General features: G+C 53.5%; 1 protein-coding gene across 2 annotated transcripts in view; it reads right to left on the bottom strand.

The window, feature by feature from the left end:
- Positions 1-3,707: 3,707 nt before the first annotated feature.
- RAB3C (RAB3C, member RAS oncogene family) overlaps positions 3,708-25,778 on the bottom strand; it is a 39,942-nt gene continuing 17,871 nt past the window's right edge. For both annotated transcript variants that reach the window (XM_028137440.2, XM_008160296.3), the window contains exons 3-5: positions 15,177-15,295; positions 8,412-8,536; positions 3,708-4,381 (exon numbers count right to left, since the gene is read on the bottom strand). In XM_028137440.2, the coding sequence (XP_027993241.1) occupies positions 4,194-4,381; positions 8,412-8,536; positions 15,177-15,295 (432 nt within the window). In that variant the 3' untranslated portion in view covers positions 3,708-4,193. The remainder of the gene's footprint in view (positions 4,382-8,411; positions 8,537-15,176; positions 15,296-25,778) is intronic.

Below are 25,778 nucleotides of genomic sequence, written 5' to 3'. Positions count from 1 at the left end.
TGACAGCTGGAGTGTAGCAAAAGCTCCCTTTTTTCTGGCACTGAGCAAGCGCCGAATACTGGCATCTCCCTTCGTGAAAGGTGTGTGCACGTGCCTCTGCATGTGTGTCTGTGTGCATATGCCCATGTGTGTGCACGTGCTTCTGCATGTGTGTGTGCATATGGCCATGTGTGTCTCTGTGTGTGCACATGCCCATGTGTGTGCACGTGCCTCTGCATGTGTGTGCATATGCCCATGTGTGTGCATGTGCCTCTGCATGTGTGTGTGCATATGCCCATGTGTGTGCATGTGCCTCTGCATGTGTGTCTGTGTGTGTGCATATGCCCATGTGTGTGCACGTGGGAGAGGCAACACTGTGTTTGTGGCCCAAGTGCAAACATTTTCACCTACCAAAAAGGGAAATAGTATTTGACTGGAGTGTTAAGCATTTCTGTAAAGACTTTCGAGAGAAAACAACGTTTATTGATGAGACAGCAACAAGAATGGGTAGATCTGTCCTAGTTATGCTCCCCAGACCTGGCTCTGCCCTCAGGGGAGGCTATACTGGTGGCCTCTGGAGCCTTTGGTGACTGCAGGGATACTGATGCTTTTCTCTGGTCATAAACTTCATCTTTTACTCGTTTCACTTCATTCCAGAACATAAAGCAGGTGCATGTCTTTGACTGGCTTTGGTCAAAATTCACCTAAAATAGAAAGAACTCTAACAAGCTGACCCTAATGGTCAGCTCAGCAGCAAGACTCCCCGCTGTCCTGGTGAGCTGTGGGGTGCAGCTGCTGTCCTGGTGAGCTGTGGGGTGCAGATGCTGTCCTGGTGAGCTTTGGGGTGCAGTTATTGTCCTGGTGAACTGTGGGGTGCAGCTATTGTCCTGGTGAACTGTGGGGTGCAGGTGCTGTCCTGGTGAGTGTGGGGTGCAGGTGCCGTCCTGGTGAGTGTGGGGTGCAGGTGCCGTCCTGGTGAACTGTGGGGTGCAGCTGCTGTCCTGGTGAACTGTGGGGTGCAGCTGCCATCCTGGTGAGCTGTGGGGTGCAGGTGCCGTCCTGGTGAGCTGTGGGGTGCAGGTGCCGTCCTGGTGAGCTGTGGGGTGCAGCTGCCGTCCTGGTGAGCTGTGGGGTGCAGCTGCCGTCCTGGTGAGTGTGGGGTGCAGGTGCCGTCCTGGTGAGCTGTGGGGTGCAGCTGCTCTGCACAGGGGGGCGAGGCTGCCACAGAGGTGGGGCTGCACCTTCTGGGGCCATGGGAAAGGCCCCGAGCACGCGGACAGAGCACAGGGAAGTCCTGGAACCACACATGCAAACTCATGTGGGAGGATTTTCCAGACACAGGCCGCTCCCAACACCCGGTGGAGCCTCTCAATACAATGAAAACTGAATAAACACTTTGTCTAGAAGGGTTTTCAGTCATGACTTCAGAGTTATCTCTTTTCCTCATGCAGCTGCTCCCTCCGCCCTGAGATAGCCTGGTGGAGTCTGGACACATTTCTAATGGAGTCCCAGGGCCTGCAGGACGGCACGGCACTGAGGACAGCCCCGGGGCCTGCAAGACAGCACCAGGCAGCAGAGGGACGCGTGGGGACCCTAAGGAGGAACCTGGAGACCCTGAAAGGTCACCGAGGCAGAGGAGCTGCTGGCGGAGCAGCAGCATGAGCTCCTCCTGTCCCGAGTGATCCTTCTCAGTCACCTCAGGGGCCGTGGGGTGACGCCTGGGACTTCCCATTTAGAACTTAAACTTCAGCACCTTCCACACCCCCACCGTCCAGAGGCTGAAACGCGGATCTGCTCCATGGATGCCTATTTGATAAAACCACCTCAGCCCAATGTTTCATTACCTCAGGAACGAAGGAAAGATCCCCAAACCAGAGCGCTCGGCAGTATTTACTCAGATCAGTCAAGGTTTGTCTCTAAAAGTAATGGCGGGGGTGGGGTGGGGATAGGTGTCAAGAGGAAGAAAAATCCAGTTGAAACACTAACTGAACAGCATCAAGGACCAAGATGCATGTCTGGCATTCACAAGCTAAATGGCATCTATTTTACGTGTCTTCATCTTTTGAATACGCATTTAGTGAGGCCATTAGTGAAAATGACCTCTGGTTGTTTAAGCTGCTGGCAGATGGGGAGAAGGTAGGCAGTGTCGTGTGTGTGCACGTGTGTGTGCATACATGTGTGCACGTGTGTGGGGGGGGCACACGTGGCCAAAGGCTGAAAACCCTTGGGACGGCAGTGTGGTCATTTATAAGTCATGTAACTTGATGCCACACACAGACGCTCCCTTAGTTAACCCTGGGCTGGATCTTTTTTGCCAAATTTGACTGTAGGAGGAGGATCCCTCGATGAGGTCAGGAGGGAGAAGACTCCCCACTTGCATCACAGAAGACACACCGTGCCCTTCACACCAGCTCTGTGGGGTCCTTCCTGCAAACGTCTCCCTCCATGCAACCCACACCAAGCGGCAGTTTCGAAAGGGACTCTCAGCAGGAAGCTCCGGTTCCCCTGTGGTGGGAAAGTGGGGTTTACAGATGCTCCTGGCAGGACGCTGGGCCGTGGCCTGGTCACCCCTGTGGTATCCGGCGTCTGAGCTGTGTACCTGTCCCAGCCCACAGCTGCCCAGTGCACTCGCACCAGTACTTTCACAGGAAGATTCTCTACTTAGAAAAGTGGAAAATATCTTTAACACGGGCCCCAAAACAGGGGTGAGCCCACCTGAGGCGGCTGTCCTCCTAATCCGGCGCCTTCCTGCCTCCCCGCTGTCCGCGCGTGCGCTGGGCGGGGATGGGCCACCCAGTGAGTCCGAGCGGCCGCTGGCTGGGGTTCGCTCGTTACCCACACGGCCGCAGGGCGCCTGGGGGAGAGGCGGTGCCCACAGTTTGCCCTCCTTCCTCTCGTTGCTGCTGGGTCCTGAGTGTCTCCAGGACTCTCAGCATCTGAGTGACGGGGCAGGTGTGAGGCTCACAGGTGGGGAGACGCTTGAGAAGGATGAACAGCTGATGGAAAAGGTGGAGAGGACAGTGGTCTCTTTCCCAACCTGGGGCCACGGGGATGCTGTTTAGATAATTCTGACCGGGTGAAACGTGGGCACCGGGAGCGCGAGGCCGTGGCTGGGAAGCTGTGCCCTGCGGGAGGAGGGCTCGAAGGAGCTTCAGTGTGCGCCCGGGTCTGCACCCAGAGGGTGTGGTGCTGGTGCTGTTATGGGGCTACTGTGTGCGATGGGACAGTTGTGTGTTATGGGGGTAGTGTGTGTTATGGAGACTAGCATGTGTTATGGGGGATAACTGCATGTTATGGGATCTATTGTGTGTTATGGGGACTAACACGTGTTATGGGGCTTGTTGGGTGTCAAGGGGTAGTGCGTGTTATAGGGGTAGTGTGTGTTACGGGGGGTAGTGCGTGTTATGGGGGGCTAGCTAGTGAAGTGATGGGGGAGCTCTTTCTACAGCTACTCACACCCTTGCTGTCAGCACGCCTGTTGCACAACCTTCAGTGGAATCCTCCCGGCCAGCCAGCGCCCGCCAATGCCCAGTGTGTCGGGAAGCATCAGTGGAAAGAGCAGTCCTGGGGGGTGCCCTGCATTTAAACATCTGAGCCACGATCAGTCTAGATCAGTTCCAACAGGTGTATATCAGTCTCTTAGGAATCCTGCAAGGGCATTAAACAATATTTCAATTTCTTTATAGTTGGTGGCCTCCCAATTATTCATAACGAGATACATTCCTTGTACAGTCACCTGCCCTGAAAACGGTAATTTACTCGGAAAGTATGAGTCCTGTGCCCACTTGATTTTCAATTAAGAGTAAAGCAAACAAGGTATGCTGAGATCTCCCGTCTCCCCTCCCGACACAGCAACGCCTTGTTACCATCCCCTCCAGTGACCAGCGGATTCGAACCCGTGGCACCAAAGTCAGCAGAAGTGAATTTACAGCCTGAGGTCCCAGCAGTAGCCTAGTCTGAGAAGAAATCTGAAACATAAAGACCCTAGAAGACAAAGAACAAATCACATGCAAATACCAGGTGTGTGTGAGTGGAGTCTCGTGGATTTAAGATCACGTATTTGCCCCATTTCCACTCAGGGAGTTGCCCAAGCATTCAGTGCATGGAACAGCCATCGACACACAGCTCTCCCCGTCTCTGAGGCAGTGAGTGCAGGCTGCCGGCCTTCTGTGGATGCTGCTGGCTGGTGGCCAGGCCCCGCTGCCCGTGAGGGGTTAGCAGCCACAGCCGGGCTGCGGCGGGGGAGGCGTCTCCTTGAGCCTCGCGCTCTGCTTCGCAGCGGTGGCGGCCTGATCAGTGTCTAGACTCTCTGACATTTTGTCGCAGATGACGTCCACCAGGCGCTCGAATGTCTGCTTGACGTTGATGTTGTCCTTGGCGCTTGTTTCAAAAAACTCAAACCCTGCAAGAAACACAGGAAGCAGAGCTCGGTCATTCTGCCAGAACGGACCGGGCTGGGGTGTGGTCAGAACGGTGATGGCAGGACAGGGGCGGGCTCTGGGGGGGTAACGTGCGCTGCCATTTCCACAAACCCTGGGCTCGGTGATGCTCAGGTGCTTTTTCTCTACGATTCTCCTGTGCTCCCAGCACAGCCGGAAGGAGCCCTCAGCCAGGTCAGGACACAGAATTTGTCTCTCCTTCCTTTCCCAACCCTGGCCACCGTGGAACCTCGTGCAATCTTTTCTAGGACTAATGTTATTTGGCATTTTCTTCTTTCCCCATTTTGGATTCTACCAAAATAATTAATTTTCATAGTTTTTCCATTAATTTGAAGCTTAGATTTCCTGTGCAGAGTCTGCTGCACCAACTTGGTCCAGCTCTCAGTCTGTGTCCCCAATGGATGTTTGGAGGAGGGGCTTGGTGAGTGTCCAGGATCTGAACGGCCACCAGGGGGCACTACCGTGTCACTGAGTTCCCTGGAGCTGCTGTGCCTCCTGCAGGAAATGCTTGAATGGGATTAGCCTACCAGCCTTGGTGGCAATGTTCCCACAGCTCTGCCTTCTATCGGCAGCAATGTTCTCACAACATCTAGGGAAGGACCCTGAGAAATTTCAAATGAGAGGCTAGAATGTCAAGTATAAAAACGCGGGGACGGTTTCACACTTAGGACGTGTGGTGGCACCTGGGCCCAGGCGGCTCGGCATGCTGCTCCGGACACAATCTAATCTCTCCCCTCACACCCCTCCCCCTCTCCCCCCCCCCCCCACCCCGGGGCATGCCAATCATTGGCCATGGATTGCTCTGGTCATTTGGGGACATTGATTTAGGGTGCACTGGGTTAAACACAGAAATACTTTCCTAATCTAGTCTGCATTTTACACCCTATAAATCCTCTGGTTACATCTGGCCCCATTTCAGAGGAGCCACGGGTTCAGAATGATTAAATCCCGTGATTTCACCCCAGCTCCTGGGGCCAAGGAATAACATTTTGCATCCATGTCAAAATCCCTCTGGCACCTCAGAACCACTCACTTCTTCAATAGCCCTGAAGGGTAGAGAGCAAACAGCCATTCTCATGTGTTGGGATATCTAACTTGGTGATGATACGTATAGTCAGATGGCTCATCTGAGCTTGAACCACACTGGCTACTCTGTGTCCACGACTAAGTCCATGTGACTGGACTTGAGCTGAAGGACCTCGAGTACAGTCAGGTCAGTGAGACGGGGCGGACACTTCAAACCCTCTTTGGCTGGTGTTTCTCTTACATTCTGCACTTCTTTACAGAAAGAGTGGAAAGAGTTCTCTTCTGTCTGTGCAGCCCACAGGCCCAGATGGTTCACATGTCAGGTTTGGATTTCGAAGGGCAAGTGTGAGCCCGAGAACCACCCCTGGTGTGGAGATGGCAGGTGGACTGGCCTTCGGGGGGTTCCCAGTGCTCACGGGGCTGCTTCCTGTCACAGACGCCAGGACCCACTCAGGAAACCAGAGCCCCCGCCTGAGACTTTGGAGACAACGATCTCTCAGTTCAGCACACGGTTTCAGCTGCTGGTTCCAGCCTCTCGTCTCTCTGCCCGCACGTCCTTTCTTATCGGCATGACTCCGGAGGCACTGACCCCGATGGCATCCGAAGGATTTGGCCATCAGGACAGCCCGGCACCACAGTCTGAGTCCGATGTGACTGCTTTTCTCTGCTGCATGTGCACACTTTGAGGTCAATAGAAGGGTCCTTGGCCCACCAGGCAGAGTGCTCTCGTGCCCTGACCTAATCTAACTGGAACCCAGGTGGTGAGAGGAGGTGTCCCAGGTAGAGGACACCCAGGTAGAGAACGCCGTACGGTAACAGCCCTGCATGTATCCAGCCTGGCTGGGGGGTCACCCCATGACACGGTCAGAAGGCTGGATTACCAGGCCCATGCTGCTCGAGGTCAACTGTAAAAAGTTCTGAAAAGCAGGCTCCCTCTCACTAACCAGAGATGCTCCTTGTCGTAAAATTAGGTATTCGGGATAACAACCAGCAGCACTGTTGTGTCAGCATGCAGTTGGATTCAGGGCGAATGTGTGTGTGACTGTGAATAACTCCTCCTCCTCCAGGTGAGATCTGCCTTCCGTCAATCCCCGTATGTCAGGCCCCTCACACCCACACCTGTGTGCCCGGGTGTTCCAGCTCCTGCACTAAACCAGAGCCACAGATCAGACACGCCCGCCTCTCCTCTAAGTCATGTTATGGATGTTACCTCCCAGTCAAATGGCCTTGTTCTGGGAAACCTTTAACTTCCCATCCATATACACCAGCATCACTGGGAAACCAGCACTTCAGTCGATGATGTTCAGGAAACAGAGACTTTTTCATAAAACTTTGAAGAGCCCAGCCGGTGTGGCTCAGCTGGTTGAGCATGGACCTGGGCACTAGGAGGTCGCTGGTTCTGTTCCGGATCAGGGCTACATGCTCGGGTTTCGGGCTCAATCCCCAGTAGGGGCCGTGCAGGAGGCAGCCAATCAATGTTTCTCTCATCAACATTTCTATCTCTCTCTCCCTCTCCCTTCCTCTGTCTCTAAAAATTAATAAAAATATTTGTAAAATCCATTGCATTTCTATACACCAATAATGAACTATAAGAAAGATAAATTAAGAAAACAATCCTACTTACTGTGGCATGAAGAAGAATAAACTACCTAGGAATAAATTTCACCAGGAGGTGAAAGACCTGTACACTGAAAACTGTAAGACAAAGCAGTTAAAGAAGATACAAATAAATGGAAAGAGATGTTGTGCTCATGGATTAGAAGAATTAAAATGTCCATACTACTACCCAAAGCAATCTACAGATTTAATGCAATTCCTATTTTAAAAATCCAATGGCATTGTTCACAAAAATAGAACAAACGATCCTAAAGTTTGTATAGAACCACAAAAAGACCCTGAATCGCCAAAGCAACCCTGAGCAAGAAGAACAAAACTGGAAGCATCACACTCCACGAATTCACACCATTTTACAAAGCTACAGTCATCAAAATAGCATGACGTTGGCATAAGAACAGGTACTAGCACATAAATCAATGGAACAAAATAGAGAACCCAAAATTAACCTCTTCATACGTGGGCCATTAATTTATGCCAAAGGAGTCAGGAACCCAAGAACACTTCCTCCATGTGTGATGTTGGATCCACTGGACAGCCACTCCAAAGAAGGGGACTGGATGCTACCTCAGCCCATGAAGGACATGAGCTCAACATAGATGACACGACTGTGAGACCCAGACCATGACACACCTGGAGGACACGGGGGCGAGCTCCTTGACATTGGCCTTGAAGATGATTAGATTTGACACTAGAAAGAAACGCAACAAAAGCAAGAACAAAACCAATAAAATCTAAACAGTAATAACAACAAAACAAGTGGGACTACATCAAACTAAAAAGCTTCTGCACAGCAAGAGAAATAATAAAATGAAAAAGCAATCTACTGAATGGAGGCAAATATTTCCAAATATATCTGATAAGGGTTTAATATTCAAAATATGTCAGGAGCTTATGCAACTCAATAGCAAAAAATCCAATTAAAAATGGACAGGGGGTCTGAACAGACATGCTTCCAAAGAGGGCGCACAGTAGGTCCAGGAAAGATGCTCAACACCACTGGTCACAGGGAAATGCAGTCAAACCCCAGGAGATGCTGCCTCACGGTCGGGACGGGCAGTGCGCACCACGTCACGGACAAGGAGGGAGAGTCTCGAGGATGTGGGGGAAGGGAGCCCTGTGCAGAGCCTGTTTCTCACGGAGTAAGAACAGGCCCTGGACTGGGTCACAGTCGGGCGGCCCAGTTTGCTTCTGTGAGGAGCTTGCATCCTCATGATGCCCGAGTGTGGGGGACCCACTCGCCCTGAAGAGTGTGCGGGTTCCCACGGCAGGGCTGACCGTCTCCCCCAGCCCATCACCCCACGCAGCTGGCCTCGGGTCTGCCAGCTCCCCTCCTCATCCGGTGCCGCTTACCAAGCTGTTCTCCCAATCGCCGGCCCCTCTCCACCGAGACGACACGCTCGTCCTCCATGTCACACTTGTTCCCCACCAGGATCACCTGCGCGTTATCCCAAGAGTATGTTTTGATCTGAGTTGACCTAAAAGAAAAAGAACAGGCAAAAAAGTGATCAGAAGAAAGTGGAACAGCACAAAATGAAGGAGGGGAAATATATCCCACATGTGCTGATAACAGTAAAAAAGGCCCAAATTTGGAATTACTTAGTCCAGTAAAATGTCACCCATCAGCACTCATCAGGGATAACAAGTCAAAAATGAAAGGACCAGCCCGGCCGGCGTGGCTCTGTGGTTGAGCGTTGACCTATGAACCAGGAGGTCAGGGTTCGATTCCCGGTCAGGGCACATGCCCAGACTGCGGGATAGATCCCCAGTGCAGGGCGTGCAGGAGGCAGCCAATCCATGATTCTCTCTCATTACTGATGTTTCTATTTCTCTCTCTCACTCCCTTCCTCTCTGAAATCAATAAAAATATGTTTTTAAAAATGAAAGTACCAAAGGTGCTGTGTGAAGGATTCTTCTGCATTTGATGAGCTGATATTACAACTATTCCTTCCTTTTCCCGCACCCCCCTTCACAGCTGAGTGCCCACTGGCCCAATGTGCCCAGACAGCCTGTTTTAGGAGAAAAAGTCCCGTTTTCTGAGAAACCACTCAGTTACAGGAAATCCATCACACAGAAGCCTAATTTCCCTTGTTACTGTGATGACTGAACAACCTGTCAACTGGGCTAGGAATGGGGAGGTAATGGTAATTTTTAAAATGAACTATAAGAACTAGTAGTCATTTTTAAGAGAAAAATGCCAGGTTGGTGAATATCAAAATTATAGTACAATGGGCTGGTGCTTTAATTTACTATAAACGGGAAAACCTAGAATTCAGAATAAATTTCCATGTGACCAACTCTTGATTTTAACTTGGATAATAATTACAACAGGCAATATTTGCAGGTGCTATTCTAACCAGTTTGTATTTGTTACGTTAATTAATCCATAGAGCAACGCGGGGGAGACTGTTCCACCCGCACTTCACACTGAGGAAGTGAGGCCTGGGGAGGGTGAACCATCTGTTCGAGGTCACTCAGGTGAGAGGCAGATCTGGAAACAGACGGGCAGTCGCAGCCTCAGACACCCCCCCTCCCTGCCGCACCACTTGTTACAGGTGGGCAGGGGGTCCTTCAGAGCCTCAGGTGTCACCGGGAAGCCGACAGGAAGGTCTTCATCTCCCTTTGTGAGGGCGGCGACCTTGTAGAGGACAAGGCTCAGGTGGGAGACGTACCTCGCACTGAGTGGTCGGGAGAGAGGGGACACGTCGAAAAGCAAAATGCCTGATGAAAGTTCACAGGAAAAGATCTGCAAAGTGTGAAGAAGGCAAGCTTGGGTGTGTCCTTACCAGCAAGTTCCAGATCCTTCTGGATTATTAAACGGAAAATAGCGATGAGCTCCCTCAACTTGCAAAGAGAAGAAAAGCAAACCGCTCTGGCCGAGGAGGGAGGCGCCCCAGAAGGATGTGCAAGGGGCAGGCAGGGTTAACTCAGGGCACCCGGACCCAGCGCAGCTTTCAGATGAGATGGAACCGTCCGGTGAATGTGATCTTGGCTCCACCTCAGAGGGGCACCAGGTTCTCTCAGAAAAATCCGGGGACGGGAGCTTCCTACTTCTGGTGCCCGAGTGAACGTGCCCCTTTAGCGACAGCGAGACGCGGCGCATGCCCATCCACCAGGAGCAGAGGCAGCCTTCTAAACGGTGCGTTCCTCTCCCTCTGCTGTGCGGATCCAGGGCAACGGCGGATTCCGGGGAACTAAGGTGCGAAATAGATCCTGCACACGGGAGACCTGGACTCGCAAGTGCTCACATAGCGTTACACAGAAACTCCACGGTTCCTTCCAGCTCAAACGGAAACAGGTGCCTCGGGGATGCTTAAGTCGCCCCCCTGCTCCATCGGGTCTTTGGAGCCACGGCCTGGCCTGGTGCGGGGAGGCCTGTGTATCCCCGAGTTCCCAGAGAAGGTTCTCCTCGGGCCACAGCAGGGGCCACTGCCTGAGGGGTCAGTCACCCCATGAGGAGGGGTGGCCGCGGTCAGGGACAGGCTTTCCGAGCTGGAGGACCAGTGCTTGTGCCATCGGCCTCCTCTGACCTCGGCAAACCCGCCCTACGCCCGTGATGTCGACACCTCTCACCAGGTTCGTGGGGTGCTCACTTCTGCCATGAGACCTTCTCAGCACCTCGGGGTCCGGGCTCCTGGGAGGACTGCCCAGCATGCACACGTTCCCCGCCCTCACCCCCGGGAAGGGGTGCTCGGCCCGTGAGGAAGAAAACCAACACTCAGCGACGGGACGTCAGCCGGTTCCTCAGCCTCGGCCTCACCAGCGAGGCTCCCACCAGCCAGGGCTGCGGTAGGCGGGGTGGGCTCAGGAGGTCACCCGGACTTCCTGACTCCCAGCATCTCTTCACAAACAGTCTCAGTCCCAGGTGAGGCCGTTCTTCCTCCCAAACCCAGCTCAACGCATCCTGACCCCCATCATCTAAACGATGATGCGCTTTCCACTCGAGAAGCTCAAACGTCCCCCGTTCTTATCTGAGACTGAAATCCTCCCCCGGTAAATCTCTGCCTGGAGTGCACGGGGTGCCTGTTGGGATGGGAGCGAGTCCTCGCCTGCATGTTTCCACGTGTTCCCTGTTTGGATCATTCCCTGATTTCGTAAAACGAACCTGCATGGCGGAGGCTTTCAATCCCCTCCTTAGAGACCACCTCACTTCTTTGTTGGACACGGACACACGTGTACAGAAGGTGGCTGCCACCACTTAATGTGCGTGTGAAACGATGATTTATTTCCCAGTCACTGCAGCAGCTCCTTTGGGATTTACTTTAAACTCAGTGAGATTAATGGGATCAGAAGCAAGATGCCGGTCACCATGGTTACTCAGCAAATGGCAATTAAGGCCGACCCTACCAAGTCCGCTCATAGTCATTAAAAATCTGTTGTCATTTAGCGAAACACAAAACCAAAACAACCCCCTCCAAGTTTACATATTTTCTACGTGTGTGTATTTTTTCCTTCTCTCTAAACATATACAGTTACACACACACACACACACACACACACACACACACACACACACACAGGGTTTTTGCTGGGCTGGGTTTGTTTCACATCACGAGGACGCGATGACTAAGTCCGTTCCTCCCGTGCTGGCGGCATCACTCCCCATAGTGAAGCCCCATGAAGGTTGGGCATCAGACCTGGGGAACCCCTGGTTGGCAACGTCTCCCTGAGGACCACAGGGCCCCCACCCGGACCCTCCCAATCTCGCCGTCGCCATCGCCCCCTTTGGCTAGTTCTGAGACGTATCTTTTTGTTATAATAAAACAAACCACAGTGGTAAGGGCAGCACTTTCCTGAATTCTGTAGGTCATCCTAGTGATGATCAAATCTAAAGTGTTCATGGGAAAGCCTGAAGGTATAGCCAGGGGGTCAGGAGTGAGGGGGCCCTGGGACCCCCATGTATAACTAGTGTCTGAAGTGAGGGGTCAGGCAGCCCCTGGAGGATCGCGCCTTTCGCCTCCGCTGGCTCTGGGCAGACGCGTACTTTGTGACTATTCACATCTTGTAGTTGCTATGAGGACTGAAAACGTGTGGGAACCACCGAGCAACCACTCAGGCCCTGCAACTTCTCTTCCCTCACTGGCACCCCCTGGTGGTTACTTTGGGAATGAAAAGTATCCTAAAAATCTGTGATATTTATAGATCAAAATTAGGTCATAGGGCACACTACACTAAGAGGGAGCAGCGGGGACCGGGGAACTTGTGGGGCTGCGTGGAGTGCGTGACTCGTGCTCCGGGTTTGGGAACGGTGATGCAGGAGGGACAGCCAAGTGGCCACAGCCCAGTTTTGTCTGAATCTAACGAGTCCCACGCCGTGCGCCAGGACTAGAGAGGACCCTCCTGGGACAAATGTGCTATTTTCTAATTTCCTCTTTTGAATAGTTCCCTTTAATGTCTATTTATTTATGTGGGAGGGTGTGCAGGGTGTGGTCTACGACCGGTCACTGGATAATTACCGTAACGAACGCAACTGCAAAGGTGCTGTTCCCCCAGGACCCCCCGCTGGGCGGAGGCGTCAGGTGAGAAACACGAGAGCAGGCTGGGACTGCACCGTGTAGACCTGTGACGCGGCCTCTCTGCTCACTTCCCAGGACGGCTGCAGAGGGCACCCCCTCATTGCCCTGCCTGTTAGAAGGTGGGCTCAGCGTCTGTGCTGGGACTGAGCGCGCTCACTGCGGGGCAGCAGCCTGGACGGAGATCCCGTGGACGACGACCTGAACGCGCCTGTGAGGTCCAGGCAGCCACAGCGAGCGGCCCATTCAAAGCCCAGGCTGTTCTCTAAACTGGATCCTCCTCCCACAGGGTCGCCTGAGGCAAGGGCACCACCAAGCCACCCGGGAGCCAGCGGGGCGCCCAGGGCTTGAGCACGCGCTCTCTTCACAGGGAGTGTCAGCACTGTCCCTCAAGACCGACCCCCCCAAAGACAGGCAGCTAACTTAACAGGGAAGAAGGTCTATTAAAACGGAGACACCCCAGGGAGTCCCAGGAGAAAACACCAGTATCTGCAATAAATACTGTGACACAAACCACACAGACGAAGTCTGTTTCAGAGAGCGGGTGACGCAGCAGGAGCAGCAACATGTGTAGGAAATGCTTTCCCCCGAGAGTCCAGGTCTGCCTCTGACCTTCACGTCCCCCACAGCCTCGTGAGGGCGGGCAGAGCCCCGGGATGCACTTCCAGCCCTTGCTTCCCGCCTTCAGAGCTCAGCCAGGCAGGAGCTCCCGCCCTCGGCTCCCCCTCGGACAGTCTGCACGCTAACCCTAAGGCCCACTTCACGCTGTCTCCACACCAAGAGCTAGCTTCTGGGTCATCCCCCCGCCCCCCAGAAAAGTCTCCGCGCCTGGGCTCACACGTGGAAGAGACCGTGCAGGGCACGCGATGTGCTTGGGCTCTCATTTCAGTTTCTGAAAGGAGCCACGTGTCTTCTAAGTACAAAGGCGAGTGCAGGTTGGGCTGTCTGTACAGGGAGAGTGTCCCACACCCATCAGAGCAGCCGGCATGGCTCAGTGGTTAGAAACTAGAAAACAGCACCCAGACACCAAGACGTCACCGGGGCGATTCCTGGTTGTGGCAAAGCCTGGGTTTCGGGCTCTATCCCGCTGGAGGCTGTGCAGGAGGCAGCCAATCAATGTTTCTCTCTCAACAATGTTTCTGTCTCTCTCCCTGTCTCTCCGTTAAAAAAAGAAAAAAAAAAAAAGAAATGTCACTGCTCAGATCCGGGGACAGGAGAGAATCCCTGATGCCCAGGTGGGAGTGGAAACTTGGGGTCACCCCGTCACTGCCCCTTTGAGCTGCAGCAGACCCAGACGGGGAGCTGAGAGGACCTTTGACCTTGACCAAGGTCAGGAAACACTGAGCAAATGCCCACCCCTCTCAGCGGCCCTCAGGCTAAAGTCCTTTCATGTCTGACGGAGGTCACCTGCATTTCAGTGTTATTTGCTCTTGGAGAAAAAGGGGAGAAAAACTGAAGGTGTGCATGTTTGAAGGTGAAGTTCTTCCTAGTTAAGGTGCCCTGAACGGCACAGAGTAGTTACTAAAACGGCGGGAAGATGGGTCAGACTCCTACCCTTGGTCTGGTGGTTTCTAAAAAACATCCATCTGCCCACCAGGTTTCCTGCCTTAAAACAGCCATCCTATCGATAGCTCTGCATCCTGCCACGAAGCGCGGCCTGTAGATGGCCGAGGTGTCAGCCAGCGACAGTCCCGGCAAATGCAGACGCGGGGGCCTCGCTCTTAGGACGGGAGCTCGGGAGCGCGGGCCAGCGGGGCTGAGGCAGGTGGAAATGACCTTGGTGTCGGAGACCCTGAGTCCTAGCGGGGGAGACGCTGAGCCCCAGTGGGGAGACTCTGAGTCCCGCTGGGCGAGAGGCACCTCTGATTCGGGACTCAAGGCGCTGACCCCAGCCTGGCCCACTCGTGTTAATGAACTCAGGGACCTCCTGATCCCCCAAAGTTGGAGCTAAACTGGCTCTTCTGCAGAGAACCCGCCCGTCAGCCCTGAGGACTGGACTCAGGGGCGGGGCCACCAGCTGGCGACCAGGCAGGGCCATCCTAGGCGGGAGCCCCATGCGCACCACGCAGCCACACAGGGTTCAGACGTGCGATGCGGCTGGGTCAGAACAGGCTCTGGGTTACCTTTCCCTGCGTCCCAGACCTTTGAAACGTTTCAATTTAAGGAAAACCTGTATCGACGTGGGCACGCGGCGCCCCGGCTGCAGCGAGCTGTCGTGTGGGGTCCCTCCCACGGAAGGCCACGAGCCCGGCCGTTCTAATACAGCTTTGCTCGCAAAGCCAGTGGGGCCGGTCTGGGCCCCCAGGCCCACGAGGCCGAGGTTCAGGCCCCAGCCCCCACGGCAGACAATGACCGCCCGTCACGCACTGTTTTGGAATCGCAGTGGTGGGCCCGGCCCCACAGAGCCAGAAGAACAGGACGCCAGGCACTGAGGGACCGCGTGTAGGACACCACCATGATGGGTCCCATCGGGCACTACATGCCACTCGGGGCACTGTTGGGGCGTGGCTGCCCTAGAGGACACGTGTGAGAACACGCTACCCCGTGGGCAGCCACTGAGGGGGAGCCGCTGAGGAGGCCTCGCTGGGGGGTACCAGCCACTCACCAGTCCTGCACGGCGTTGAAGGACTCCCCGTTGGTGATGTCGTACATCAGGATGAAGCCCATGGCCCCGCGGTAGTAGGCCGTGGTGATGGTCCGGTACCGCTCCTGGCCCGCCGTGTCCTGGAAAGAACGGGACAAGCTCTGAAAACCAGGCCATGCATGTTTTGGAACATGATGAATGACCCCCAACAGGCCCAATGGAGTCTAGCTGTAGCAGCCATGCATAGCTGCTATCTGCCTCAGTCATGTCTTTCTGAGTCATTTTCATGGGTTAGGTCTGAAGATCCAGCTCAAAGCACCTTCTCCTAGTTCACTCCCACTGGCAGCAGCTCACTGCAGGAAATGAAGTGAAAAGAAAGATTATACACATCCAATTCCACGGCGCCCCGTGCAGGTTAAGACAGAAAGTTGCGTTAGCTTCGTCCTGGGTGACTGCCAGTGCGTCACTGTGGGGGCCGCGCTATGGGAAGGTCTCCGCGTGTACGAGCGAGCGCTGGCCCTCCGTTTATTCCGCTGTAAAGTGAGGTCAGACCCCTTCTCTGTGCGGGTGTCGGCCTCAGACAGACCTGGAGCTCCTGCCTGTCCCTCGGTCCCGGGACCAACACTGCAAACCCAGCTGCTCCGCAGGGTTAAGGACACGGAGCGCGTGGGCCTGGCACACACCCAGTGGGAGGAGACAGCCCAGCCACAGGGGAGATGGCCTGGGAGAGCCGAGTCTGGGCGTCGCCGGAATAGCCTGTGTGGGTCACAGGGACTGTCCTGTAGCTCGAGGCACTACTGCCCACTCAGCAGCACACAGGGCCTGGGACGCCGTGATCCCCTCACCCCAGACGGCCTGGACTCCCTCCACAGACTGGCGCTTGGAACCCAGTTTGTGCGGAAGTGTGATCTTCCCCTGCCTGCGGCCTTCTCCCCTTCTCCGTCATACTCAGTGTGCTCCCCAGTTACCCCAACACTCAACAGGCCTGAAGGGAAAGCTAGTGTGTCGGGTGCCCCACAAACAGGTTCCTGATCATAGAGTGAAGCCAGCACCTCCTGGTCTCCCTGTGGGGATGGCTCGACTCTCCTCCTCCCGCTGGGACGCTACCCCACCCCGGGCAAGCAGCGGGGTCTCAGGGCTGCTCACGATGACCCCTGATTGGAGTGGTTCACTGAGTTCAGAGAAGGTGGTGGACCAGACTGAAGAAATCCGAACATGATTTGGGGGAGCTGACGACCAGCGGAGGGAGTGACTTTCACAGCCCGAGAGGCCGTGGTGGACAGGGATCAGGCCCCCCGGTCAGAGGTGCTCATTCGATAATATCAGGGAAACAAGGCTCCAAAGGTCGGATGAACGCAGCACGGAACCCGAACGAGCAAAAATAAACCACCCCGTGCGGAGCTGTCAGAACCCACTGAGGCAGGAAGACAAGCACAGATCCCCTCACAGGGCACTCGGGCAATTCCTCAGACACAGAAAGATCCTATGAGCAAATGGAGTGAGACAATCAAATGACAAGCTGGAAACACGTTCGCACTGTACCCGAGACCAAGGGTGATATCTTCAATATAATAGGTGGTGTTAGAAATCATACGGATTAGGTTAAATATTCTAATTTTAAAATGTTTTGTAAACAGGCACATAAATAGCTAATTATTTTATAAAAGAGTTGAATCCCAAGTATAATAATAGAAAGACAGCCCTAAACGGTGTGGCTCAGTGGATAGAGCGTCGCCCTGCGGACTGAAGGGTCCCAGGTTCGATTCCAGTCAAGGGCATGTACCTTGGTTGTGGGCACATCCCCAGTAGGGGGGTGTGCAGGAGGCAGCTGATGGATGTTTCTCTCTAATTGATGTTTCAAACTCTCTATCCCTCTCCCTTCCTCTCTGTAAAAAAAAAAAAAACACAATAAAATATATTTAAAAAAAAGATAATACTGCATAGTTTCACACCTATACAGAAGCTACCTAGCCATTATTTAAACATCTTTTGTACTTTTCTTGGTATCTACACTAATAAAAGAGTAAGATGCAAATTGACCCACCAGCCAATCAGGAGTGAGTTTGCAAATTAACCCAATAAAGATGGTGGGTTAATTTGCACACACAGGCGCTGAGCGACAAAGGGATGGGCGGGATGGCGTTCTGCACCACCCCAGCAGCTCCGGGCCTCTGGGCAGTGTGGGAAGGTGGAAAGGTGGCTCCGGCCGGAGTGAAGGCGGTGCCTGCAGCCAGGGGAAGGAAGGCCCATTGTTGTACAAATCTTCATGCTTCGGGCCTCTAGTTTTATATATTAGAGAAAACATGGATATCATAAACTGCATGTAATTGGGACAAATACACACATTTATTCGGCAGAAAGAAGCCAATCTTGAACAAATTCCCGAAGACTATGTTTGGGAAGTAAGGTGAAGGTGCAGACTGGGTGATATATTCTAGCTCATTGGGGGACAGAACCCTCATAGCAACTCATTCTGTCTTAACACTCACAGTGACTTGAGTTCAGATTTTCCAGAAAATTATCTATAAATTTCCCTTTTCTCTACTGTTAATTAACTTTAAATGACTTTCTTCTTCTCCAGGTAAAAGATCCTCTGGCAGAACTGAGCAGCTCCCTTACAGGCGAGGACCCCCCCCCCTCCCTCCCTCTGCACAGCACCCGAGCCCCCTCCCATCCGAGAAGCAGCCGGGAGCGGAGCCGGGGCGCGGTGCCCTCTCTCCCGTCAGACATGTTCTCGTCGGGGCCTAGGTTTGTGCGGGGACGATGATGCCCTCTTCCCCTGACCTCTTCCCCACGGCTCCCCTCAAAGACGTTCATGTGATTTTGACAGCAAAGAACCAGCCCGGTGTCATCCACACACCAATTCCGCAAGGAGCACTCGGAGGCTTTGCGGGGCCAAACCGTGACGGGAACGTTACAGGAAACCACAGGCAGAGAGCCATCATGTGTCGCAATTAAACATGAGAGAGGACAAACACGACGTTCGGGAACGAACATCAAAGCTTCTAGAAGCTCTGAAGGCCCGGCAGGGGCAGGACCCATTCGTCTTAAACCCAGAAACACCGTGGAACTAACTGGAGTCACTGTCACGGAAAGCTCTCGGGAGCACGGGAAACACACGGAGCAGGGGAGTGAGTGCGAAGTGCAGCGTTCCCTCCAAGGGCAGGAGAGGGGACGAAGCTGGTGACAGACTCGCTGGCCTGGGCTGGTCTTGGTATTGAAACAATGTCAGGATGACGAGCTCATTAGCTTTCCTCTCCGGTGACATCGGGAGAAAACGAGGTCAGAGAGCGCTTCACTGCCCCGGCCATTTACTGACGAGGACGGAGGTGACATGAGAAAAGGAACAGTTGGCACCTGCCCCTCCGTAGCCACACGTGGCCGTGGGAGGCGGGTGAGCCGCCCTCCCCTTCCTTTGCTGGGAAATGGCTCTAAGCCCGGGCGCGGCTGCTCCCCTGCCCAGCTGATCCTAATAACGGGCACCCTGCCCGTTTCCCATGAACACGGGCTCCTGCGACGGAAACCACCTGGAACTCTCCTGTCGAGAAAACAAGGGACAGCGTGGGACGAAACGACAGCTTTCTCCCAGGAGCTGTTTTCGTCTCCCTCTCTAAGAAAATAAATCTCTTCAGTTGGTTTAAATGTTTTGATTCTCAATCAGGTTTTCAGAAGAAATGTTCGGCTTTAATGACAGGTTTGATTAGCAAACACTTGACTATCTGTCAAGAAAAGGACTGTGAAATGGGAAACATTCGCAGCTTGAAACGTAGAAGCTGGGAACATTTCCGTCTGAATTTTGGCATTTTTGTCTTTGTCTTGAATTTATTTCTCTGCTACAACGTGCTTTTTCTTTTAAACTCTGTGCTGCATTTTCCATCCCCTCGGAGGTCCTGCGGAGACAAGAGGCAGTTTTAACACCGAGGAGACGGCTTTCATTGTGAGGTCTGGGCTCTCCTGTAATTGTTTTCTGTCTTGGCGGTTCCTTTCCTCTGTATTGGATTACACGGAAAATGGAAGTAGCCATTAGTAAAGAAACATAACTCAAATAATATCACCACAATCAAAACACATTTATTGAATGTCCAGACAGAGAAGAGTAGACTGAAGGGCAGGCAATCCTGCACACGATAAAGTGGGTAATTTTATAGTTGGAGAAACCAAACCAAAACACATTGCTGTTGAACGGAAATGCGTTAAAGGAAGCAGCATGTACCAACCCAACAAGCACGGCCACGGACAGAGGCTGAGGAGAGGCGGCACGGACATACTGATCTCCAGCCGGTGGCTCCAATGCACAGCCCGCGGGCATCAGCATTCAAGCAGCAGGGACCCCTCCGCCTGGACTTGGCTACATTTTACCTGTAGCAATTCTCCTGAATTATCAACGAAAGATGACATTACGCTCGGTATCTTGACTATGTAATGACTGATTCATTCATTCATTCATTCATTCATTCAATAAACATTTAGTGAATGCCTATTACCAGTTAGGGACTGTGCCAGGTACATGTAAATTTCATTTTATCTATTCTAGATATGTTTTTGTATATTTTAAACTTCTACACATAAAAGCATTTCATTAATCAGAATGTCACATTCCCTACATGTCTACGAAAGATGAGGTAACTTGTGAAAACGTTATTTCTAAAGAACCAGAGAGGATAGCAATTTAAAATGGCAACCGAGCCCTAACCGGTTTGGCTCAGTGGATAGAGCGTCGGCCTGCGGACTGAAGGGTCCCAGGTTCGATTCTGGTCAAGGGCATGTATCTTGGTTGTGGGCACATACCCAGTAGGGAGTGTGCAGGAGACAGCTGATCGATGTTTCTCTCTAATCGATGTTTCTAACTCTCTATTCTCCCTTTCTCTCCGTAAAAAATTAATAAAATATATTTAAATATATATATAAAATAAAATAGCGACGGAGACCACACCACCGGCTCAGTAGGGAGCTGTCCATCACAGCCACTGCCAGGGATTCTGTTAGGAAACTGTGACTGTGACCTCATTTGGGAACAGGGTCTTTGCAGGTGGAGCAAGCTGAGTTCACATGGAGGAGGTGGCCCTGATCCTCTGACATAGCCCTTTAAGAAGAGAAAAGAGACACAGCCCCACGGGGGCCATGTGACGGCAGAGGCAGAGTCCAATGGTGCAGCCACAAGACAAGGACACCGAGCCTGGAGCCGGTTCCGTCCGCGCCTGACAGAACCGGCCCTGCCGACGCCTTCATAAAGGTTGGTGGCTTCAGAACCACAAGTCAACCAATGTCTGCAGCTTTAAGGCACCCAGCTGGGACTTCATACGGCAGCCCGAGGACCCGAGGACCCCGGTTTGCAATCTTTATGATCAGGGCAAAAGCAATATAAATGTCACATCTTCCCACACACCCACTCACTGCTTAACAGAAAATACAGAAAATTAGCAGTAATTTGTGAAGTAGTTTAACATAGTTTCCCGGCATGAATTCATGTAGTTATGCTAAAATGTATTAATATATTCCGCTTATGTAAAATAAATTCTGGTCAGAAAAGGTGAGGTGATGTATCTTATTGTCTTAAGACCCTGGCCGGTGTGGCTCAGTTGCCTGTGCACGGTCCCATACAGCCAAAGTCTGCCAGTTCAGTCCTGGTCAGGGCACATGCCCAGGAGTGGGCTTGATCCCCGGGGCGGGGGCGGGGGGGTGGGGTGGGGCGTACAGGAGGCGGCCGATCGGTGTTCTGCTCTAACATTGCTGTTACTCTCTCCCTCTTCCTTCCTCTCTCTCTAAAATTCAATAAAAAATAAAGAAGCAGATCTTCCCATCTCAGCACGTATGTGCAGATGTTAGAGCAACACTGCGGCCCGTGGCAGAGGGACACGCTGCTCCCTCGGGTCCCCAGAGGCTGAGCCGCTGCCACAGGAAACCTCGCACGCTGCCTGCACTCGGCACTTCTCGGGTACGAGGGTCCCTTCCCCAAAGCTGCGTTTACTGTTTTCATGTCCCTGAAGAGGAGGCACAGAGCAGCGCGGACTGGGCTTTAAAAACAGGGAGGGAACAGGGTGCTTAAACACTGTATGCTTTCCTGGTGAACATTTATTTTTGGAATAAAATAAAAACGCTTTCCCTTACCTCAGGCAGTTAATCTTCTGTGAAAACTGACAAACCCTGCTTCCCTGCTGACCTTGTGCAAAGTAAGGCTGAATTCACTTACACGCTCTCAGATGCTCAGGCACCGGAAAGCAAGCCCATGCTTTAGAAAAGAGGAAAAAACGGGCCTCCCTGCCCACGGTCCCCGACCGGGCCCCCGACCGGCTCTTCCCACCAGCGGTTCTAGGTCTTCACTTACAACGGCATCCACTTCCGACTAAAACCTACCAGACTGAGCCCGAGGCAGAAGGATAGAACTTGACCTATTATTTCTGGAAGTGTTTCCATGGTAACTGTCCTCCCTGGGGCGGGGAGCTCTGACCACAGCGGTGAGACCCCCACAGCTGGTTTCTGCTCAGGCAAGCTGGGGACCTTTTCAGTAAAATTACCTAAGTCTCAGAGGACGCTTCCGGATCCGAGTAAAATGCACAAACCGAGTAAAGGCGTCTTCACCCGTGAGGTGCTTGGTGAGAACGATGAACACAAAGGCAGAGAGAGTCACCATTGTGCCATCTTTCTGGCTGATCTTTGGGACACACTCCCCCATGGGGTTTCCATGGGGCTCAACATTGTCGGAACCCGGGGTGCAGACACCTCAGCGCAGGCAGCTCAGAGCTTCCCTCAACGCTGGCGACTGTTTTCTCACGGATGCAACTCAAAATGCTCCCCATCAGGTGCTCTGCTTAGAGGACAGGACTTTTCCTGCTGCCCCAGAACAGGCAGCAAAGGCTCCAACCAGACCCCCCCCCCCCCCCCCCCCCCCCCCCCCGGCCCAAGGCTGGGTGGCTGCAGGGCCGGCAGCCGGTGATGTCTCCCCTGCGCTTGTGCAGCGGTGTCTGGGACCGGAGAGGTGGGGGTGGGGGGCTTCCCGTTTCTTCAGAGCAGGATCCATAGCTGACACAGTAGACGGCAAATGCAATCCAGGGCCCAGGACCAGCTGGCCGAGTGATTAAACTCTCCCAACGATCACCTTCTAGCTAAAATAAAGACAATAATGCCTACCTTCTGAAGGCTGTGGTAAGGATTAGGCTTCTTGCAAACACAATAAAGGGACTTCCTGTTTTTTTCTTTCTGTTTGTTTGTTTGTTTTCCTTTTCCAAAGCAGCAATGTTTGGGCAACAGCAGCTCTGCGACTCACATGCTGTGTGGCTTTAGAAATATCACCTAACCTCTCTGAGCCTCAGTTTACAGATTTCCAAAATGGAATCAATAGCTAATGCCCAGCTGAGGTGTAAGCGGCGAGTGAGAAAAGGTCCCAAGAGAAAGTGGCTGTTACTCTGCAACTGGACAGCTCAGCGGAACATCAGTCCTTACCATCCACCGGAGCAGAGGGTGACGATGCCTGTCCTTCAGAACCACCCAGTACACACCCTTTCCACAGCCCTCACCTTACACAACGAGTCCTATCGTGGTTACGCCTGACCCTGCCTCCTGATTTCACATTCTTGTTTTTAAGTTTTTTTTGGAACCTCAGAGGCAAAGGGCCTACAGGATCCCACTGTTCCAGGCTAAGCCGTGATTCCTCCTGGGAGGGGACGAGAATCATGTGACACCGAGTGCTATGTCCACACTCACAGGGGACGGGAGTGAAAACGTGGAAGCAGGTGCTAGAGGCAGAGGTCGGCAGCATCTCCCAGGTGCTCCGGGGCGGCAGGCTGTGCACCTGCCCGGGCAAGAGCGTAAGTGCTGGTCTGACCCTGGGGAGGCTGCAAAGCCTGGAAATGCAAGCATTTCTCCTTCCAGGTGGTCTAAGGCGAAATAGTTTTTAAATAAATAGCCCTCATCTTAATAATTTTAAAGATATCATGAGAGAGCACAGGCAAATGGACTATTTAAACCCCGGAGGCAATTCTGGGCTGCTGAGTACTGTCAGTGGGAAAATATGAAGCCACAGCCTGGCTCTCGGGAGCCAGGGACACACGGCTGTCACAGCCTGGGGAGCCTCCACGGGTGACCCCACATTTCTGCACGGACTATACAGTGTTTCACATGAAGTCGACCAGGGCCTCCTCAGGGCAGCTCACTGCACATGGGCTCCCAGCTCCCAGCCCAGCAGATGCCAGACGGGCTGCAGCCTCCATTTTCTGGTTCCGCTGCTCCTGCAGCGATTCTCTCTTCCTGGGGCCCAGGCCAGCTGTTTGCTTTGCTTACTTACACAATGAGAACATAAGCATTCCCTACGTGATGTGTAGTTCTTTCATTAGTTGTTGTTTGTTTTTCTTTAATCTAAAAGTACTTTGAGGGCAGAGATTTCCTGAAGAAATAATTTTCACCCAACAAGAGGCCCAGTAACCAGAGAGTTAGAGAAACGCTGAAGACCACGGGAGCGCAGAGGGGTGGTTGTAAAGGATACGGCTACAGAAGACGCTGGTCCTGAATACGACGCTGCTGCTTGCTGGGCACGACCACCCACGAATGGGCACAAGGAGACGATGGCCAACCCCTGGCTGCGTCTGACCTGGCACCACGGGAGCCTGTGCCAATCGGCGAGCACACGCTGCCCGACAGATGCACCTGCCTGGGCTGACCGGGGGCACACTCCTACTCGGACGGACAGAGTGTCACCTGGAGAGGTTCCAGCACGAGGGCGGGAGAGCCCCTTAGGCGCCTGAGCCACGCGCCCACTGACCCAGACACAGTGAGGCCCCTGTGCGCTCAGCATAGCTCCTCTGGCTGCAGCTCGGGACGGGGGATTCCAGCCGAGCTCCCTCGCGCAGTGACTCAAACTTTTTTATGCAGCCAAACTAGTTAAAGTGGAAGCTCCTGCCCCATCAGGGACGGATCCGGGCACGGGTGCAGAGCCCGCCAGGGGTTCCGGCGGCCAGCCAGCACTGCGCCGAGACACGCTCCCGGCTCAGAAGAAACAAAGCGGTTCCTTCAGATCCTGGCTCTAACCCTGGAACAAGCGCTCAGCCGGGCATTACGACACAACCACGCCGCGTCAAGACGTGCCCCCGGGAAACTGACCGTGAAGAACACACTGGTGCTGCTCGCCCGGGAGGGCAGCTCTAGCTGCCGCAGCAGGCTCTGTGCACCGTCTCCTTCACTAAAGGCCCTCACATCTCCCTCCCGGGAGGGAAGCCACTGCACTTCCCCACAGGTGGCATGTGGTTCCCGCACGGCTGCCCTGGAGCTCCTGTGAAGGCTTCTGGCTCCGACCGACACTCACTAACCACGTCCACGTCCAGACTGTTCCAGCAGGTGACAAAATCCTTCCGTTTGACCTGGTCTTTAAGAACTAAGTGTGTAGCTCTAGAGATCAAAAGATGATAAACTAAAAACGTGTAAACATTCACAGTTATCTCTGGAGGGCTGGTTTAGAGTGGGTTTTATTTTTATGTTTTTGAAGTTGACCAGTTCAGCCTTTATTATAAAATCCACTGGGCTCACCTGAGCAGGTGAACTCTGCCTTCAGCGAGGCCAGGGGTGAGCGTGCCCCTCAGAGCAGGCTGCCCACAGCACCCTCAGGGATACGGCACCGGAGCCAGGCCTCACCCGGGGGCACCCTTACCCAGGGCCAACCTGCCCGGGGCCCTCTCAGTGAGTTTTATTTTCTGCTTATTCTCCTGTATTTCATTTTTTACAAAGGACTTTTATCTTTTGTAATGTTTCCTTTTGCCCTGGCTGGTGTGGCTTACTTGGTTGGGCATCGTCCTGTGCACCAAAAAGCCACCAGGCTGATCGATTCCCAGTCAGGGCACATGCCTGGGGTTTCAGGCTCCATCCCCAGTAGGGGGCGTGCAGGAGGCAGCTAACAGCTGTTTCTCTCTCACATCAATGTGTGTGTCTCTCTCCCCTCTCCTTTCCTCTCTAAAATTAATAAAGATAAATAAATAAAGCCTATAATGTTTCCTTTAGAAAGAAAAGGAGGAACGGAGGGAGGAGGAAGTGGAGACGGTGTGTGTGCAGGAGAGGGACAGAGAGCCCCTGGCAAGTGCTACCGCAGACGTCGGGCTGGAATGCAGAGGTTCCAGCTGCCACGGGTGTGGTGCGAACTGCGTGGAGGGCATCGAGAGAGGCTTCTAGGAGGCCATGCTGTGGGCTGAGCTGGCAGAGGGAGAGCGTGAGCCGCACAGGAGGAGGGCAGCCTCAGTGCAGAGGGCGGGGCCGGCCTGTTGTGTCCGGGTCTGCAGGTCGTTTGCAGGACGAGTACACAGCCTACGTGGCAGAGACCGTCGAGCGTCACTAGGGGCCAGAAAGCGCATGAAGTGGGCCGTGACCAGCAGCTGAAGGTTCACAGGGGTCAGAGGAAAAAACCAGGTGCACCCACAGTGCCGAGTGCAGACTCCAGGGTGTCTGCGGGCGTGGGAACTGGGTCACGAGGGAAATGCATTCTGTACTGAGGGCTGTGGTCACAGAGCCTTTGAGCCCCATGAGGACAATGACAGAGCCTCGCGCTCGGCAGAGCACCCTCGCTATCCTCCGGTACAGGTTTGAATACTGACTTACATGTGTGTCCGACGCGGTGCATGTAATTCTACACACAATGTGACGTAC

Source organism: Eptesicus fuscus, chromosome 4, assembly GCF_027574615.1.
Source record: "Eptesicus fuscus isolate TK198812 chromosome 4, DD_ASM_mEF_20220401, whole genome shotgun sequence".
NCBI classification, from domain to species: Eukaryota; Metazoa; Chordata; class Mammalia; order Chiroptera; family Vespertilionidae; genus Eptesicus; species Eptesicus fuscus.
Note: the sequence above shows the minus strand (reverse complement) of the source record. Positions and strands in the feature narration are given on the sequence as shown.